At 37.3% G+C, this 20,265-nt stretch overlaps 1 protein-coding gene across 2 annotated transcripts in view; it reads right to left on the reverse strand.

The window, feature by feature from the left end:
* MAPRE2 (microtubule associated protein RP/EB family member 2) overlaps positions 1-20,265 on the reverse strand; it is a 163,926-nt gene that overhangs the window by 117,583 nt on the left and 26,078 nt on the right. For both annotated transcript variants that reach the window (XM_007974267.3, XM_007974270.3), the window contains exon 2: positions 18,188-18,249. Coding sequence is in view for 1 of the 2 variants with exons in the window: in XM_007974270.3 (XP_007972461.1) it covers positions 18,188-18,249 (62 nt within the window). In the remaining variant the exon portion in view is untranslated. The remainder of the gene's footprint in view (positions 1-18,187; positions 18,250-20,265) is intronic.

Below are 20,265 nucleotides of genomic sequence, written 5' to 3' on the forward strand. Positions count from 1 at the left end.
TTCACATCTCACCACCAGCTCTATCTTCCCTCTTTTCATTTTTGGAAGTCTTCAGTGGTTCCCTATCATTTCAAGACAAAAATTTTAAGTTTTTCTTTTGGCACTATAAAACCTAACTACCTTTAGAAGCGTATCCCCCCACCGGGTATAGAAAGAGTAAGATTGCATTTGGTTTCGGCCTAACCTGGAATGTTGGTTTTGCCACCTGGTATCAGCATAAGCAAAGCTTCCTCTGTACTTGGTAAACAAAGAGAAGAACCTGTAAACATTCCTATTTGGAATCCTTCATAAATGCTCTTGGAAGAATCTATTACTACATCTGATTACTCCATTGAACTGTGTTCAGTGGAACTGCTAGACTTCTAAGCTGTTTGAAAATAACTTCAGCTTGCTTTATTAAAAAGCTACAGAGAAGACAGCAATTTAGTGAAATGAATTCTGATGATGTAAATGTAAATGTTGACAGTATCTGAGCTGCTACCTCTGAGTCCCTGTCCTCCCAGGGTGAAGAGGACATAAAGCTGGGAACATTCAGCCACAACTGTCTCATCTTTATAAACGCTTTAATTATAATCCGAGTACATCATTAAAGTCAGAATCACAATGTTTTAAGCTCATTAAAATATCAGCTAAAAAATTCATAGGAGATTATTGGCTGGAAGAAATGAAGACTTATAGCATTGCTATTTCCTATTGATGGTTAGAACATGCAAAGTTCCACAGAGGGTAAGTTTTGAGGCTGGATGACAAGCTCCAAAAAAAGTTTCTTTGGCCAGTCACTTACATTTGGACACAACCAGCTGAACAGCAGCTTCACATTCTGCACGCAAAACACTCAACTCTGGGTAAAGTAAATCATTCCACAAGTGGCCTCCTTCCACATTCACAGTACTTGAGAAGAGTTCCTGAAACTTGGACACAGTGCTGTGGAGCACAGCCAAGAAACTTCACAGTGGTTATGAAACAGCTGCAAATCCATGCTTATGTCATGCTTCGTACAAATACTCTATAAAGGACACATTGGATCAAGAGTAGAAATATGGCTTTGCTAGTACTAATTGAGGTGAGAAGCAGGATTTCACTAAAAAGACTTTGGAATAACCCTCTAGCATTTCCCAATTATGTAATTCTAAAATGTATAGTTAATCTGTATTTTTTATATTTTCCCCACTCACCCTCCAAGCAAATTCATCATAGTATTAATAGCTATTCACAACATGGAGAAAAAAATACAAGCAGCAATGAATTAAAGAATCAGTCCCCTCAGAGGTTAACACTAGTTTATCTGACAAAAGAGAATGTCCCATAACAATGAGAGATGTTGCCATCCTTAACATTGTCTGTGATATAAAGGATGATACTAAATTTACTGAAAAGGTCTATTTCTAAATTCCTCTTGAATATCAGCCAGGCAAATGTAAGACCAAATTTTTTGCATGATTATAATTCTCTCTAAAATGGGAAATGAAGGTTAAATGAACTTTCAGATCCTGATCTGCAGATACTCTTAGTAAATTTTATTCATCTTCAGATTCTCTTCTCCATTCACTGAAGAAAAGCAAGTATATTGTTATCAACAGAACCGAAATAGGTTCATTTGTACAAAATGCTTTGTTCTACTTCAGTCTGAAGAAAACAGCGTTTATAGTCAAAAGGCTTTCAGCAAATATTGCAAAAGATATTTCATGAGTAAAGGATGCTGTCAGGGTGAGAATAAAAGGGAGAGGGACACAGAGTTCATCATTTACAGAGGGACTGGAGAAAATGTCTATTCCTCCTAGTTTCAAGTTAGGAGTTTAAAAACCTTTAGGAATGAGGATGAAGACCTGAATGTTGCTAAAAATCCCAGTTTATGGTACCAGAACAAGATAGCCCCAGACCTCTGAGTGCTTCTAATGTAACAACACTTGGGTACTTTCCCCCTGCTACAAACCAAATCATTGAAAGGTATCTGATAGAGCCAGCAGACACTGTTAGCCTGAAGCATCAACACTGTTTATAGGAACATTATGACCAAAAAATTATTTTTTACTGTGTCCTACAGTGGTTCTTTATTGTAGTATATTTGACATTTGTGATTAAATAAAAAACAAATTTAGGTTATCATATTCTTATTATGGTACATATTTGACAATATAGTAAAATGGTTATATTTTGATTTCTCAGCTATCCTGGAGACATAGTACTCAGTGAAAAACAGCAAGACATCAGTAAATAAAAAAAATTAAAATATCATCCTGGGCATCATTTAGTCAGTGGCTTCAGTTTCAATTACCTCTTTAATGAATCTAAAAATATTACTCATCTTTGCTTCATCTTCTTTTTTTAACCTGTCCTCTTCAGAGTATCTACTCAACCACCAAATCTTACCAATTCTTCTCCAACTGCCTCTCTCAATCTTTAATTTCCAACATGTTCATATTACTTGAAATGTAGATAAGTGCAATAACTTCCAAGAATCTCTCTACTTCTATTCCCCTTCCTTCCAATCCATTAATATATGTAAACAATTTATATATATATACACACACACATATATATACACACACACACACACACATATATATATATATATATATTTTTTTTTTTTTTTTTTTTTTTTTTTTTTTTGAGACGGAATCTCACTTTGTCGCCCAGGCTGGATGGAGTACAGTGGCGCAATCTCCGCTCACTGCAAGCTCCGCCCCCCAGGTTCACGCCATTCTCCTGCCTCAGCCTCCCAAGTAGTTGGGACTATAGGTATCTGCCACCACACTTGGCTAATTTTTTTGTATTTTTAGTAGAGACGGGGTTTCACAGTGTTCGCCAGGATGGTCTCCATCTCCTGACCTCGTGATCCGCCCACCTCGGCCTCCCAAAGTGCTGCGATTACAGGCGTGAGCCACCGTGCCCAGCCAACAATTTATATTTTTAATAAGACAGACACATGCTAAAAATTGAGGAACAGAATGTATAATATGAAAAGTAAACATCTTTCTTAACTATTATCCTTTGCCTTTACCCAATCCCATTTTAAAGAGTAAATGTTTTTAAAATTATTTCTGTTTTTAGTTTTTCTGAGCTTGTGATTGTCACTCTAAAAATTCAGGTATATTCTATTCTTATCAACATAGTATCTATTTTGCATTATAAAAGAAATTTAGCGTGTTTCTATTACACAACATTTTAATTACTTCTCACCTCCCCTCTGAATTTTATTGGTAATAGTTTTAATTATTCTAGTGGTTACTTTTACAACTTTTAAGTAAAATTCTTAAAATTATATTTCTTGGCTGATTTCAAGGCACAGTACCTACTGACTCTCTATTATGTTTTCTTGCAGCCTTTCCTACTTTTAATTAGTATGGCTTTCTGATTGTGTTTTCTTTATAAAAATGACTAGCATCTACATTATTATGTTCTGTGACTATGGTTATCTTCCCTGTTTTGACTACAGATTGCTTCTAAGCTTGAAATCTAGTAAAGAGGATTTAAGATTATATAATTTCTTATCCTCTCCAGAATCAAGTGGTATTACCTCCATAGAGAAAGCAATATAATCCTCTCATTAAATCTTGCAACCCAAAGAATATTCCAATAAAAACATCAAAGTCAAATGGATTCTTTTTCACATGCCATTTATTGTTCAAAAGCATGATTCAGTTTAAGATCAAACTTGAATCTTAACATACATTTTTTTCCTAGAGCTTTTAACTACTTTTTTATTGACAGAAGAAGCATATGCCATTATCTTATGATAAAAAATACTCAGATTCTACGTCTAAGTATAAACCATAGAATCTGGGTTTTTCTTCAAAACATTCTCCACGAAACTTACTAATTTGAACAAATTGCTTTGATATCCCTGCTAGCATCCTGGTATTTCTTATACTTCTTGTAATTGGATTCTTTCATTAGCTCCATAGTTTTTTAGATGTTATGTTATTCTTTATTTTTTCTCTTTCACTTTGCTGGAGTCCATCTAGAAATTATTTTTTGAGAGATACAGAGAGGTAAAGTTTTCAACTCTTTTCATGTTAGAAGTTATCTATTTGTTTTTATGTTTTATTGATAGTTAGAATGTCCAAAATCACTTCCCTGACAACTTTGAAAGCTCCACTGTTTCTGAGCCTCCAGAATTGCATATTGACGTCTGTAACATGCAGGTGATCACTCTTCTGTATGTAATCACCCTTCTCTCTGACCCTCAAGCTCTAAGATCTCTTTTATTCTTAAATTTCACGAGGGTGGACCTAGGTTTGGGTTTTTTAATTCATTGTGGTCAACATTCAGTAGCCTCTTTTAACATGAATCCTTACACCTTTCTTTGTCTTCAATGTCTTCTTAAAACTCTTCATAAAGAATGCTGGACCATTTAGATACTCTTCTATTTCTCTAATATTTTTCTAGTATTTTCTGTCTTTTCATCTTTTGCTTTATACTCTGTGATACTCTTAGCCACACTAAGTCCAATTGAGTTTTGATTTAATTATATTTTTAATTTGTCAAAGTTCTTGTACTTTCTGACCACCTTTTACTCATAGCAACTGTTTTTTACTGGGAGGAGTGGGGCAGTGATGTTTAACGGATGCAATACTTTTTGTCTGTTTTAGGATATTTGTTAATTTTTTTCTTCTATTCTCTGAATTACTTCATCTATATTAGCTACTTTTTTTTTTTTCAATTTTTGCTCTTATTTAGCTGGCAATATAATTCTATGCCCTTTCCATCTTCCAGAACTTTGTCCATTTCTGGTCCCCATTCATGTTTCCATAAGTGTCATGGATTTGCTCTCCTTTTTAAATTTTGTTATTTCAGTTGAAGAGCTAGAAAGATGGGAGCAAAACTGTATTTAGACTGCCATGTTAAAACTCACTAAGTTTTCTAGAATATACTTGCATCATGTTCAATATTTCCCTCATTGTCTAAAATATAAAGCTTAAATAATGGTCTGGTGTTTGGGACTCTGCACAGTTTGACCCTAGCTTATCTTTCTTCCTTAATCCTCTGTTATTCACACTAAAGTATCAGGTTCTCTCTGCCCCCTTGAGATGGCCTACATTTCATTTCTTGCCTGGAATGTCCCTTTTCCTTTCATCTACCATTTTACACAGGTAGGCTCGGCTCAAAGACCACATCTTCTGAAGTCTTTTTGAACATTCCAGGATACCCCTAATTCTGTATCAGTTAAAAATACGTATTGAGTTCCATCCAGATAATAATTCTGTTTCTTGTGCCAGCAATGACAATTTTTCCAACCAGAATTTTCTTCTCTGCCATTTTTACTATATAATCTAAAATAATTTTACCTAAATGAAATTTTAAAAGCAAATGCTTCATGCTTTTATGTCTCACTATACAATGAAAATATCAAATTTATGGACACAGCCTTTTAAATAAAGTAGTGTTCTTGAGCTAGGAAATTTTTATTTTATAATTGAGGGGATATGTTTTCTTGAGTAGGAGGAAAGAGTGGTTAGACAGTCTCATTCGAAGACACCTTTACAGAAATAGATTGCTTCTAGTCAGAAGCAATAATGTCAGTACACAAATGTTCTAAGCACTCACTCCGTTTTTGTTTTTGTTTTTGTTTTTTTGACAAGCCAAGGAAAGCTTTTCTGTAAGCTAAGTACTCACTAAAAGAGGGTGCAAATGGTTCAGGCCAGCTTATAAACCGAAGTAATGTTGCATGAGTGGCATTACCTCACACAGGTTTGAACATGGCACTCACCAAGGGCAAAAACAAAATTAGAGAATTCCATGGGAGAAACTACCAAGCAAATATGAAGCATAGTGATTGGCTTGAAAAATCAGAACAGAATAACAAATCAGCATCCAAAGTAGGATTTAGAGTCCAGTTGGAGAATAAAATATCCTCATGGCCTGGAATTGAGTTCTTTAGGGAGGCACTCTGGGGCTTATCTTAACCTGTGTTATTCTTTTTTCCTTCTGTAGTTTGATATTATCCTGATAATCTATGATTCATCTGAATTGCTTTCTTGAAGACTGAAGCACGGCTAATTTTAGAACAGAGACAAACACGTCATGCACACATTTTAAGCAGAATGATATTTGAGGTAAGGGGTGCTGAAAATCTGTGTCATCCACAGTACAAGTAGCCAGGCAACCTGAGGCTGAGCTGATTTGATAGACTACACAGAACTCAGAAGCATGTATTAAGTATCTAATGTCTGGGGAGATAAGTAAACTAGAATTCCTCATCCACTGTTCTTAAGAATATTATTATTTGGAAAGCAAAAATTATACATGTGAAAAAGGTTTTAAAAATCTGAGGTAATATCCAATCAGGAATTCTATACTATAATAGAAAACATGTTATATTCACAGGGATATGTGGACACATAGGTATGAAATTGACACTCAGAGTATTATTTAACCAGTTATGATCTGTAAGTTTCAGGCACACCGAAGTTAACTTTGAAACACACGGCAAACAATGGCAAGTTGGATAAATAATGGTCAGCTCTACAGACTATTTGACAGACATTAAAACGTATCTACAGTCATGAATATGTATGGTAGCATGGAAAACTGCTTATGACATAAAGTAAAAAAGAAGAAAATAAAATATGACAAGGCCTGATCACAACTGTATGAAACTAGCCACATGATAATAGTGGGGGACTTTAACATCTCACCAACAGCATTAGATAGATCATTGAGGCAGAAAACTGACAAATTCCAGACTCAAATTCAACACTTGGACCTAATAGACATCTATAGAATACTCCATCAACCACGGAATACACAATTGACAAAGAAATTCTGGACTCAAATTCAACAATTGGACCTAATAGACATCTACAGAATACGCCACTCATCAACCACAGAATATACATTCTTCTCTGTGCATGGAACATACTCCAATATCAACCACATGCTCAGCCATAAAGTGTCTCAATAAATTAAAAGAAAATCAAAATCATACCAAACATACTGTTGGACCACAGTGGAATAAAAATAGAAATCAATACCAAGAAGACTCCTCAAAGGTACATAACATGGAAGTTAAACAACTTGCTCCCTAATAACTTTTGGGTAAACAACAAAATTAAGGCAGAAATAAAAAAAATTCTAAAAATTTCTTTGAAATAAATGAAAACAGACATGCAACATACCAAAATCTCTGGGATCCAGCAAATGCAGTGTTAGGAGGAAAGTTTATAGTGCTAAATGCCTACCTCAAAAAGAAAGACCTTAAATTAATGATCTAACATCATACAAAAGGGAAGCAGAGAAACAAAAACAAACTAACCCCAAAGCTAGCAGAAGAAAATAAATAATTAAAATCTAGCAGAACTGAATAAAATTGAGACCGAAAAAATCTATATAAAGAATCAGTGAAACCCAGAGGTGGTTCTTTGAAAAGATAAACAAGATCAATAGCTGTTAGCTATATTAACACAGAAAAAAAGAGAGAAGATCAAAATAAGTACAATTGGAAGTGACAAAGGTGACATTACAACTGATCCCAGAGAAATACAAAAGATCCTCAGAGGCTATTATGAACATCTCTACGCACACAAACTAGAAAATCTAGAGGAAATGGATAAATTCCTGGAAATACACAGTCTCCCAAGATTGAATCTGGAAGAAATTGAAACTATCAACAAGTAAACAGATAAGCTACAGCATGGGACAAAATATTGACAAACTATGCATCCAACAAGGTCTAATATCCAGAGTCTATGAGGAACTTAAACAATGGAACAAGCAAAAAACAAATAACCTCATCAAAAAATGGGCAAAAACATGAATAGACACTGCTTAAAAGAAGACATACAAGTGGCAAACAAACTTATGAAAAATGCTCCACATCACTAATTAGAGAAATGCAAATCAAAACCACAGATGCCCTCTCACACCAATCAAAATAGATATTATTAAAATGTTAACGAACAGCAGATGCTGACAAGGACATCGAGAAAAGGGAATGCTTATACATAGTTGGTGGGAATGTAAGTTAGTTCAGCCACTGTGAAAGCAGTTTGTAGATTTCTCAAAGAATTTAAACAGAACTACGTTTCAACCCAGCTATCCCATCACTGGAGATATGTATACATATCAAAGGAAAATAAATCATTCTACCAAAAAGACACATACACTCGTACCTTCATTGCAGCACTATTCACAACAGCAAAGACATGGAATCTACCTACGAGTCTATCCACAGTGGATTGGGTAAAGAAAATGTGGTACATATATACCATAAAATACTGTGCAGCCATAAAAATGAATGAAATCATGTCCCTTACAGCAACATGGATGCAGCTGGAGGCGATTATCCTGGGCAAATTAACACAGATATAGAAAACCAATACCACATATTCTCATAAGTGGGAAGTGAACATTGGGTACTTATGGACATAAAGATGGTAACAATAGAAACCGGGGACTACTAGAGTGCAGAAGGAAGGGGGCAAGGGTTGAAAAGATATTGGGTACTTTGCTTAGTACCCAAGTGGCACGATCAGTTATACCCCAAATGTCAGCATCATGCAATATACCCAGGTAATAAACCTGCATGTGTACCCCATGAATCTAAAATAAAAGTAGAAATGTAAAAAATGGCATTTGATTTTAGTGTTTCTGCAATTTATTGGGGTTTGTTCTGAATTTTTGTTCATGGTCTGACAACTGTAGAAAGGAAAAAATTCTTCCCAACCAGGGCTTAAAGTCAAAAATACACACACACACACACACGCACACACGCACACACGCACAACCCCCACTGCCACCCCTACACACACCCACCAACTGTGTAAAATTACGTGAATGAGGACTAGAAGGAAAATAAAACATGATTTATTAGGGTAAATAACAAATTTGCATTCACACCCACTTGGGTCCTAATCTTGGCTCTACCACTTACTAGCTATATGCGTTAAACAAGTCAGTAACCTCTCTGAAACAATGTCCTCATTTGTAAAAAGCATCAACAAAGTTTCATGTAGAACATACGAGGATAAGTTGCTAGCAGAGTATCTGGTACACAGTAGGCATCAAATAAAGTTTATGCTCCCACATATTTTCCTTCTGTATACAGGGGTCTAGTGTTCAGGTATTACACAGTTTAGGTAGAAATGAAGGTGAATCCACCTTGGCTTGGTGGATTGTTTACAGGCCTTGCTCCTTCCCCTGTACTCACCCTCACCAGAACCAGAATCCCTAGGCTATCACCAACTTGTTAATGGCAGGACTTGTTCTTTTTCAGTGACTCTCTGGCCAGGAAAGTAAAGTCAGAAAGTGAAGTGGGGTAGAGGAAACACATTTCTTGATCAGGGGTCTCAATATATACAAACATTCCAGGCACTGACCTGTGAGACAGCAGTAGCATTCTTTCCACATACCACAGCCTACTTGTACAGAAAATTTTGATAAGACATGTCAACCTCAGAGTAATTTTAGTGACATCTTTGCTAGCAAAAATGACTATTACTTAACTAGATCCTGGTACTCTATGCAAAAGGCAAAAATCTATGGCAATGTACAACATGATAAAGATGCACTAAGCAGAGGGCAGTTGTATTTCTGTATGCAACACAGTGCTTGTCCCTGGGACCACAGTACCCTTAAAGGGAATACAAGTTTGTGAGGGGGGACTGTAACACCATCAAACTACTCAGTAAGTTGTTCAAAGTTTCACTCAGATCAATGATCAATTGATAATTAAGGTTGGTTCCCAATAATCTCTGTAGTCAACAGAGGTCTCTGGAGAGTTAATTACAATCTCTGTACCCATAACAAACTCATTATAAACCAAACAATTTGGAACTGTTAACCCAGTCATTTGGCTCTTACAAATTTTAAAGAGAAAGAAGTAAAGCATTAGTCCATTTAAAAATAGATTTATTACCCTCATGATCAATTTTCATGTTTCCCCAAAGAAAAGCTTTTATACAATTTTTATCTGCCAGGTATATATGCCTCATACGGACTGCCGAGACCTGCTGGGACTAAAAAGAAACAAAATATCACCCTGCCTAGAAGACCAGCACAACAATCAACTGATGGCCTCCAAACCCAGTGGGTCTCAAGGCTTCTAAATCACCCTTCTGTTTCCCTAGTTTGGATTCCGTCATTATTCATAAACCAGATGTTTCAATACTTTTTCAGTGTCCTTATATCTCTGACCCTACCATCTTCACTTCCCTCAGCAGATGGCCTTGATTTGACTTTACAGAAGGTATTGAAACCATTAGACCAGAATTTAACTTTTCTGTTCCCAAACCTACGTATTTACCCAAAGGACAGCCATCTTATTCGGATTCTTGCTTGTTGCAATAAAGGGCTATGTCCTCCCCTCTTGCCTCCCGCCTTCTCAAAGCCCTGGTATATTTAAATCAGAAAGTAAATCATTACATCAAAGAGATCTCTGCACCCCCATGTTTATTGAGGCATTGTTTACAATAGTCAAGATATTAAATCAACCTAGATGTCCAATAACAGATGAATGAATGAAGAAAATGTAGTATATGCATACAATGCCATGAAAAAGAAAAAAAAATCCTGTCTTTCACAGCAACATGGATGGTCATTATATTAAGTGACATAAACCAGGAGCAGAAAGTTGAACACTGCATATTCTCACTAATACATGGGATTTCATAGAAGTAAAAAGTAGAAGAGAGGATACTAGAGGCTGGCAAGGGTAGGGGGAAGGAAAAGATAGAGAGAGATTTGTTAAAGGATACAAAATTACAGCTAGATAGGAGGGATAGATTCTAGTGTCCTATACCACTGTAGGTTGACTATTGTTGACAATAACATACAGTTTCAAATAGCTAGAATGAAAACATTAAACGTTCCTAACAGAAAGAAATGATAAACGTTCGACATGATGGATATGTTGAGTACCCTGATATAATTATTTACATTACACAGATCAAAACATCACTATGTACCCCATGAATATGTACAAGTACTATTTGTCAATTAATAAAATTAAAAAGCTCTGGTTTATAATTTTCTACCAGCTTCTCCTAGGCCCTGCCCACTGGCTCCCTCCAGGCAGTGTTTAAATCACTCAGGTCTCTTCTACCTTAAATCAATTGTTCTTCCCCACAGATTCTGATTTCTATCTCCATCTTTATAGTCAGTATCTTAAGGGTTATCTAAACCTGCCCTTTCCACTTTCTCAATTTCTCCCTCACTCCTCAACTTCTTGCATCTAGCTCCCATTCTGATCATGCCATTGAAATTATTCTCGCCAAGATCACTAACAACCTCTTTGTTGCTAAAGCAATAGGTATTTTTAGTTTTTATTATTTTATATAAGTTTTATGGGCATTTAGGTGTCCCGACCCTGCTCATTCTTGAAATGGTATTTTCCCTTGGCTTCCATGATGGCATACTCAACTGGACTTTCTCCTGTGTTTCTGGCTAATCTTCATCTCTCTCACTTTCAAATTGTGGTAAAATGCATATAACAAAATTTTACCAGTTTAACCATTTTTAAATGTGCAGTTTGGTGGCATTACATATATTAACATTCTTGTTCAACCATCACCACTATCCTTCTCCAGAATGTTTTCATTCCCCTAAACTGAAACTCTATTGCTATTAAACACTAATTCTCCATTTCCCCCTCCTCTCAGCCCCTGGCAACCACCATTCCACTTTCTGTCTCCATGAATTTGACTACTCTAGATAGCTCACATAAGTGGAATCATACAATATTTGTCTTTTTGTGACTGGTGTATTTCACTTAACGCATTGCCCTCAAGATTCACCCATGTTGTAGCATGAGTCAGACTTTCCTATCTATGGCTGAGCAATATTCCATTGTATGTATATACCCCATTTTGTTTATCCATTCATCTCTCAATGGACACTTGGGTTGTTTCCACCTTTGGCGACTGTGAATGCTGCTGCTGTGAACATAGGTGTTCTCTCACTTTCTCTTAATCTACATTTTAATTATTGGTGATTTTCAAGGTTCTACTCTGGCCTCTCTTTCTCATTCTATACTCTCTCGGGCAATTTTATCTATACTTGTGGCTTACTGCTTACATGCTAGTGACTCTCAAAGCTGTAATTCATTTCTTTTTCTTCTAAGGTTCAGGTCTCAAATCCATATATATAAAAAGATATCTATATCCATATCTTTTTTAATGTCACAGACGCTCTAAGCTCAACATGGGCAATACTGAGCTTCTGATTCTTGACCTCACATTTACAGTGTGTCCTGTCTCAGTAAATAACACTCACCAAAGCCCCCACTTACTCATGCCAGACACTGGGCACTATCTTCTGCCAACCACAGCACTGCCACTTATGGAGCTCCCAGGGATCTCACCGAACCCCAAGATCTTTAGGTGACTACTTCTCACTTTGCCATCCCTTAAGAGGGTCCTTAAAGTTCAATGTGTTCTCCTCTAGAAAATCCCTCTCCATTACTTCCCCCTACATAAAATAGTACCTCCTCAGGCGCTATTCCTGTCGCCCTTTCTTTACTTTTCTTCACAGTACTGAAACAGCATTTAACACATAGCAAGCACTCAATATGCATTTGCTGGATGAATGAATAACTCCTTGACGTCTTCCTTCCCCAATCCTTTCTATAGGTTGGTGCAAAAGTAACAGTGGTTTTTTTCCACTTTTTTTTTTTTTTTGCCACCTAAATTGTACTTAAATCCACCCATTAACCTCTACCCCAGCTGTCACCGCTATAGCCAGATGCTAATCATCTTCCACCTGGTCTCTCTGCTGTCTAATCAGGTCCCTTCCTGATCTTTCCTTTACACAGCCATCAGAGTGACCATTCTAAGATATAAAACAGGTAGTTTTACTTCTACGCTTAAAGGACTTCAACATCTCTTATAATACAACCCAGCATTCTTCTTTAGCCTGGCAAGGCCCTTCCTGATCTGTCTATCTGTCCAGTCTTACCTGCCACTCTTCCCTCAATGCTCCAGCTCATTACTGAACTTCTTTCAGTTTCATTAATATGCCAACTGCTTCTCTTATTTTCCCCCCAGATCTTTGAAGCTGCTACTCTTTCTTCCCAAACATTTTCCCTTTCTCTGAAGTCCCCCTCTCCCCAACACCTGGCTAGTTCTTCCTTTTCCTTTGGGTCTCAGATTAGATGCCACTGAACTTGGAAGCCTTGTCTGACCTCTGCAGACCAGTTCTGGCTTAACTGTTGCTGCTGAGGACTCCCAGGGCAACCTGTACTTCACCCATCACAGCACTCAGCACTCTGGAACGGAACTGCCTATTTCATTAACATTCCCTACGGTGAGCCATATCTCCATCAGGGCTGAGATCCCTGACTGTCTCATGTAAAATCTACCCTCTGCCTCCGAACAGTGATGGAGCCGTCGTAGAAGCTTAGAAGCTTAATTAATACTTGATACATAATGCTTTTAAAAAAACTTGCTTGAGACATTTCAAACATCCAGAAAAGTAAAAAACATCTTATAATAGTATAACAGACCTTCATATCCACCAGCTATATTCAGCAATTGTTAATATTTAGCCATATTTTCTTTATCTAATCATCTACCTCTATATATTTATTTGACACAATATTTAAGATAAAACACAGAGAAAATGAGAGAATTTTTAAGTCTTACCAACACATCCATAGAATATGTAAGATAAGCTACTGAAGAAATGGAAGAAAAGGAACCATAAAGAAAATCCTCTAACCCTCTAATTAAGCCTAGTTAAGTAAAATTCAGAAATGAGACTGTTAATCTCTGCATCACAGTTTATAAATGTACCCTCATTCCATCATTTAATTCTCAGAAGTCTTATAAGGCAACTTGATTAATAAACAAGAGGAATCCTATGAAGAACTTATAGCTCTAGGAGGGAAGGGGAAAGAAAATCAATATTTCAATATTTTCTCAGTGTCCATTATGCACCCAACAATTATGTTACCTCTAATTATTCTCACAACAAACAACATGTATTATGTCTCTACTTTGAAGATGAATATAGAGCTTAGTGAGGTCAAGCTATTTGTCCAGCTCACAAGTGGTAAGATCACGGCTCACTGTAGCCTTGAACTCTTGGATTCAAGGGATCTGCCTGCTTCAGCCTCCTGAATAGCTGCAACTACAGACATGTGCCACCATGCTGGCTAATTGTTTTTACTTTTTACTTTTTTTTTTAAATAGAGACATGAGGTCTCGCTATATTGCCCAGGCTGGTCTTGAACCCCTGGCCTCAAGTGATCCTCCAGCGTCAGACTCCAAAAGTGTTGGGATTACAGTCATGATCCACCATGTCTGGCCTAAATAAAATTTTAGTTAAACGTTATAAATTAAAAAATGTTTACTGTGGTATGAGATAGGTAAAAATTATCTTATTGCTTTTATGTATACAAGGGATTCTTAGGTTAATCTAGTCCTAATTCTTACTACCTCTATGGTATAGATGAGGCAGGGCTAATTAAAGAAGTGACCATAGAACAAGAAGAATCAGAAATGAAGTTTCTGGTGCTGTGGTAATGCCACTGTCTAACCCTAGAAAAGTCACTCAACCTCTCCTCACTTAAGAACGTTCATCTGTAAAACGAGATTTTGGATTAGATTATCAATGAGGTTCCTTCCAGCTGTTTTAAAGACAAAACACAAATGAAACCTACAATTCTTAGTGATTTACATCCATCATCATCTGGTGAGGGCCAAGTGGTAGGTCTTACTGATCCCAGGCCTATCCTCTGTGCATTCCCAGTCAATGTACTCACTGGGGGGACTGTCAGTGCAGGCCAACTTTAATTAGAATGTTGGTCAGTACAAGTGCAATTACAAGAAACTTCAAAACCTTCAAACCTCCAGAAGCAGGTGTCCCACAGATTCTGACACAATAACTGATGATGAAGGCTATGCCTTTCAAAAGAGAAGCCATGGAAAAGTTTCATTCCAGAGGAAACCAGCATTCATCCCTAACCCTGTGAATCCTCTGCCAGGCAAGCTAGCCTGCTTACCACCCTTATACTGATTTTTTTAAAAAGATTCTTTACTCCATTAGATAGTATGCTTTAAGAGCTCTGCCTTGGTCACCTCTATATACCTAGCTTTTACCATAATACTTGGCATAGAGTTGGTGATCAATACATGTTTATGGAATGAATAGCTAACCTCACCATCCCTGAGTATTCCAAACCAACTGACCCTCATGGCTCAGCTCAGATGTCATCTCTACCTTCCCCTCCCCAAACTCCCATTATATTATAACTGTATTTCTCCTATGGTACATCTCATTTTCTTATTATAAGACTCAGGTGATACCCGAGTCTTATACATCATGAGGTATAAAGTACAAGCATGTTGTGTGTGGTGCAGGAACAGATTTGGATGAGAAACAAGAAGTGACACCCAGTAAAGGAATCTCAGGAACCACTTAATAGCAGATAGGATCACTCACTCGAGGAAATGATCAATACAGCTTTCCCTAGGGGATTGGTTTCAGAACCTTCCTTCCCCTACAAGAATCCGTTCATGCTCAAGTCCCCCAATTGGCCCACTGAATCAAGCGATATGAAAAGCTAGCTGTCCATGGGTTTCACATACCATGAATACTGTATTTTCAGTTCACTTTTGGTTGCATATTTGGAATCCACGGATATGGAGGTTCGATTGCATTTGCTGAAAAAAAATCGCTTATAAGTAAACCCGTGCAGTTCAAACCCATGCTGTTCAAGGGTCAACTGTACTAGTTCCTGAAAGGGTTAAATAAAGGAGGGTGCAACCCAGAAGGGATACAGAGAGAAGGGAGAGGGATTAATGATGGTTGTCTCTCTGGTTCTCTGCCATTTCCGACCACCTTAACCCATTTCTGTTATCTATCAGGGATGTGCAAATGATGGTCTACAAGCCAAGTGTAGTCCTTTTTTTTTTTTTTTTTTTTTTTTTTTGTAAATAGCTTTACTGAACACAGCCAAGCCTTTTTTTTTTTTTTTTTTTTTTTTTTTGAGACTGAGTCTTGCTCTGTCACCCAGGCTGGAGTGCAGTGGTGCAATCTTGGCTCACTGCAAGCTCCGCCTCCCAGGTTCATGCCATTCTCCTGCCTCAGCCTCCCGAGTAGCTGGACTACAGGCTCCCGCCACCACGCCCAGCTAATTTTTTTTGTATTTTTAGTAGAGATGGGGTTTCACCATGTTAGCCAGGATGGTCTCAATCTCCTGACCTTGTGATCCACCCGCCTCGGCCTCCCAAAGTGCTGGGATTACAGGCGTGAGCCACAGCGCCTGGACAAGGCCATTTCTTTATGTATTATCTTTGGCTATTTTCACACTACAATGAGTTGAACAGTTGTGACTAACACTTGTATGACCAGAAAGGCAAAAATGTTTACAATTTGGCTCTTTAAATACACATTTGTCCCATGCCCCCACATATAAGGAGATTTATAAAGCGACACCCTATTTAGGTAATGGGCCACCTTTTCTTATTACTTTCTCTTCACCACCCTGCAAGATAGGATGATCATATAATTTATCATCCAAAATGAAACGTTTGGAGGGTGAAAGGGGGTGCTACCTAGACTATTTTCCAGGAACACAGAATTGAATCAGGACTGTCCCAGACAGACCCCACATATGGACCATCTACTATAAGGGCTAGCAGTACAAGATCAGTTTCCAAAGGGCACTCATGATCTGTGGCTGCAGACACAGAAAGCTTCGATGGTGTCTCTTCCTGGTTCTTCCTATTTCTAATGCCCTCAGGTATCTTTCCACTGACCCCTGTCCCAACTCCGCTCTAGAGCCTGCTCTGGCCCCCGAATATTCCAGCTGTTGGGACACCATGCAGGGTACCATATCTCCACTTTGTTTGTTTGAGACGGAGTCACGCTATGTCACCCAAGCTGGAGTGCAGTGGTGCGATCTTGGCTCGCTGTAACCTCTGCCTCCTGGGTTCAAGTGATGCTCGTGCCTCAGCCACCCGAGTAGCCGGGACTACAGGCATGTGCCACAACGCCCAGCTAATTTTTATATTTTCAGTAGAGACAGGGTTTTGCCATATTGACGAGAGTGGTCTTGAACTCCTGACCTCAGATGATCCGCCCACCTCAGCCTACAAAAGTGCTCCATATTTCCACCTTCACTAGAGTAAAAGGGGAAAACATCTATTCATCCACGCTAAAAAAACCTAATTATTCCAAGTCAATACAGTGAAATTTATACCTGCAAATTTTAATATCAAGACAACTTCTTAAAATGCTATTGTTCTTTAAGTAGAAGAATTTCAGTTTCTCTTTGCAAATATTTAAAAAATGACCACCAGTCATAGCATTTATTACAATGAGGCCCCAAAACAAATATGGTATATTATTCATTGATTTGAGCTTTTAATATTCACCATTACTGTTTGGAGAATTACTGTTTAAGAATGAGGTTTCTAATTTTATCATTCCAGAATTCTTGTAAAAAGAAGAAAACTAATACGCCCCCCCCCCCACACTGTTTTAAGTAAAAATGTTTGATGCTGTGGAGAAATAGGAGTAAAATAAAAGATGTTTAGAGCACCTTTGATGAAATATAGGATGTCACACCACACTTTGTGAGACTATTCTGTGTGAACAATAATAGCTTGTAGCTTTGAGACCTCTCTGAATGGCTTTCCAAATATTGCCATCTGGTGGAATTTCAGTTAATTGTTCCTTTGTTCCAAGGGCTCCTGGAGATGACTCTTGAAGGCTTGGAGTACTAGTTGGAAATAACTGAAGGTCAAAATGATTGCATCTCAAAGACAAATCCCAAACTGAAAAAAATGAGGCTTTCTAGGTTCCTCATCTCTGTCACAAGCATGCTTGCACACTGTCATTCTCTCTCTTTCTGCCTCTCAAAGCCAACAGAGTGGCTTCCTTGATTCTTAACATACCAAATAAAAATCATTTATTCATAAATAGCGATGTCACGAGTTCATTTTGACCATATCTTGATATTCTACCCTCCCCACCTATCATAAGATTTTTCAAAATCAAACTTTAATTAATTGGCTAGACCATTTTTAGAGGAATTGCTAATAGCAATTAATTAGCCCTCCGTACACTTGGGAAATGGAATTTGGCTTGAAAAAATAGTGTTTTAAAAGAGTGTATTTACTCAAATATTGGCTTTAATTGTATACTGGAATTTTGAAAATAAATTTGTTACAAGGACAATATTACTACTCACTTTAAATTGATTTTTGAGTAAGGAGTCATGCAACATAATTTATATAAACCTTACCTTGAGCATCCAGGCTTTCTCCCTGTCTGTGGAAATGAACTGTTCCTCTGGGAAACAGGACACTGGGATAGTAAAAATGGAAGGAAAAAGAGAGTGCAAGCATTTAATATCATGAAAATATGGAAGCAAAGGGTTATAATTTAGTTCAGTGGGTGTGGCCAGCAATGGAAAAAAATTAAAGAAAAAATACACGCCAAATATCCAAAAGTCAATCGATCTTACCATATGAAAGAGATTAAGTCAGCCAGATAATATAATTATACTCTCAATGTACATTATTAGATCAATTCTCACATTGATTAATAGTTGATGAAAACTTAGTATAATGTCACTCCTATGAAAATAATTTTTCTTTTTTTTTTCCCCTTGCCTGATAGTCTGATGTGATGGGAATCATGTTGGCAGATAACCCCAAGGAGCAGGGCCTCTAGTGGGGTATCAAATACCAACATCAATTAAAGTACTGAATTCCCCAAACTTAGGTTTATCCAGGTTTTATATCTAGTATCAACACAGGCTTTTTCTAGTCAAAAAGATTTTTAATTTCGACAGGATAAGCATTATAAACGACTTTAAAAGTGTACGTATCAATAAGCAGTAATTTAGTAATTTACTTTCCTTTTTGAGACTCAGTCTCGCTCCATCGCCCAGGCTGGAGTGCAGTGGCGCGATCTCGGCTCGCTTGCAAGCTGCGCCTCCCAGGTTTACGCCATTCTCCTGCCTCCGCCTCCCGAGTAGCTGGGACTACAGGCGCCTGACACCACGCCCGGCTAATTTTTTTGTATTTTTAATAGAGACGGATTTTCACCGTGTGTTAGCCAGGATGGTCTGGATCTCCTGACCTCGTTATCTGCCCGCCTTGGCCTTCCAAAGTGCTGGGATTACAGGCGTAAACCACCGTGCCCGGCCAATGTACTTTCTTTATATGAATTAGCTATTTATTTTCAAAACATGCTTTGACTAAATGAGGCAGTAAGACAGGAAACTGATGAGGGACAAATCCAATTCTGGAGGCTGAGAAATGCATGAGCTTTGAGTTTGCTTTGAGAGTCCAGTGTTTGGGGAATGAATGGTTACGGAGAAGGTTGCTATGGTTCAATGGAATGCTGCTATAAATCACCTGACATGCATATACGTGTGAGCCTTAACTCTCTTCCCCACTTTCCACCTAAGCCCTACATTGCTCTTCTGTGTTTTCTATGACCATTTCAGAAATGACTTAGGTGTTTATTTAGCTTAAAATCAATTGCGTAAAAATAAAATATTTGTGATAGATCCAACACGATGTGATTATCCCCAGACACAGTTCTGGAGATGCTGCTGTTAGAATTTTTTTTTTTTTTTAATTAAAAGGGAGGAGGTAGATATTTTATAGTTTTTCTCTAAGGGAAAAAGGAGATGGTTAAAAAAAGGCAAAGAACAAAATGGCAAGTGTCAAGAGAATAAAAGTAAAGGTGACAGCTGAATTGTTATACTACTCAGTGAAGGATTTCAAAAATAATTAATAAACTTGGGCTTGTTTAAAAATCAGAAAACTTAACATGAATAGTGTACCTAAATAGTGTCAATAACTAAATTTAGGTATATTGACTACAATCTAAGTTTTTTCCTTCAGACACAGTAAGTTGAATTTCCTTACATATTTTGCAGCAGAATTTAATTTTATGAATACTTTATATCTTTCTACAATTTAATGATAGTTGATAAACCTAAAATTCAGATTTTAACAATATTGGTTCCCATCCATGTCAGTTTCTATTCTTAAGTCCTTCCATTTTCCAGAAATTTCAACTGAATCAGAATAAAATTTTCATTTATCTACTTTATTTAATTGTACCTAGTAGCTGTGCAAGCCACTGGCCACCAAGCTACGAAGCAGGAACGTAAGGTTTCTAGTTTATCTATAAAGCAGATAATTAGCCCTTAGAAAATTCAGAATGGTCTGTATACAACTAGCCTTTTTCTGTTTTCTGACAATGGTCTGTTGCTAACTTTTTAGCACCCACAATGGATCAGTTTGGAGAAGAATGACATTATTTGTTGAACACCTTATGCACCAGTCATTTCACATATTTTAT

Source organism: Chlorocebus sabaeus, chromosome 18 (assembly GCF_047675955.1).
Source record: "Chlorocebus sabaeus isolate Y175 chromosome 18, mChlSab1.0.hap1, whole genome shotgun sequence".
In the NCBI taxonomy this organism is placed as follows: domain Eukaryota; kingdom Metazoa; phylum Chordata; class Mammalia; order Primates; family Cercopithecidae; genus Chlorocebus; species Chlorocebus sabaeus.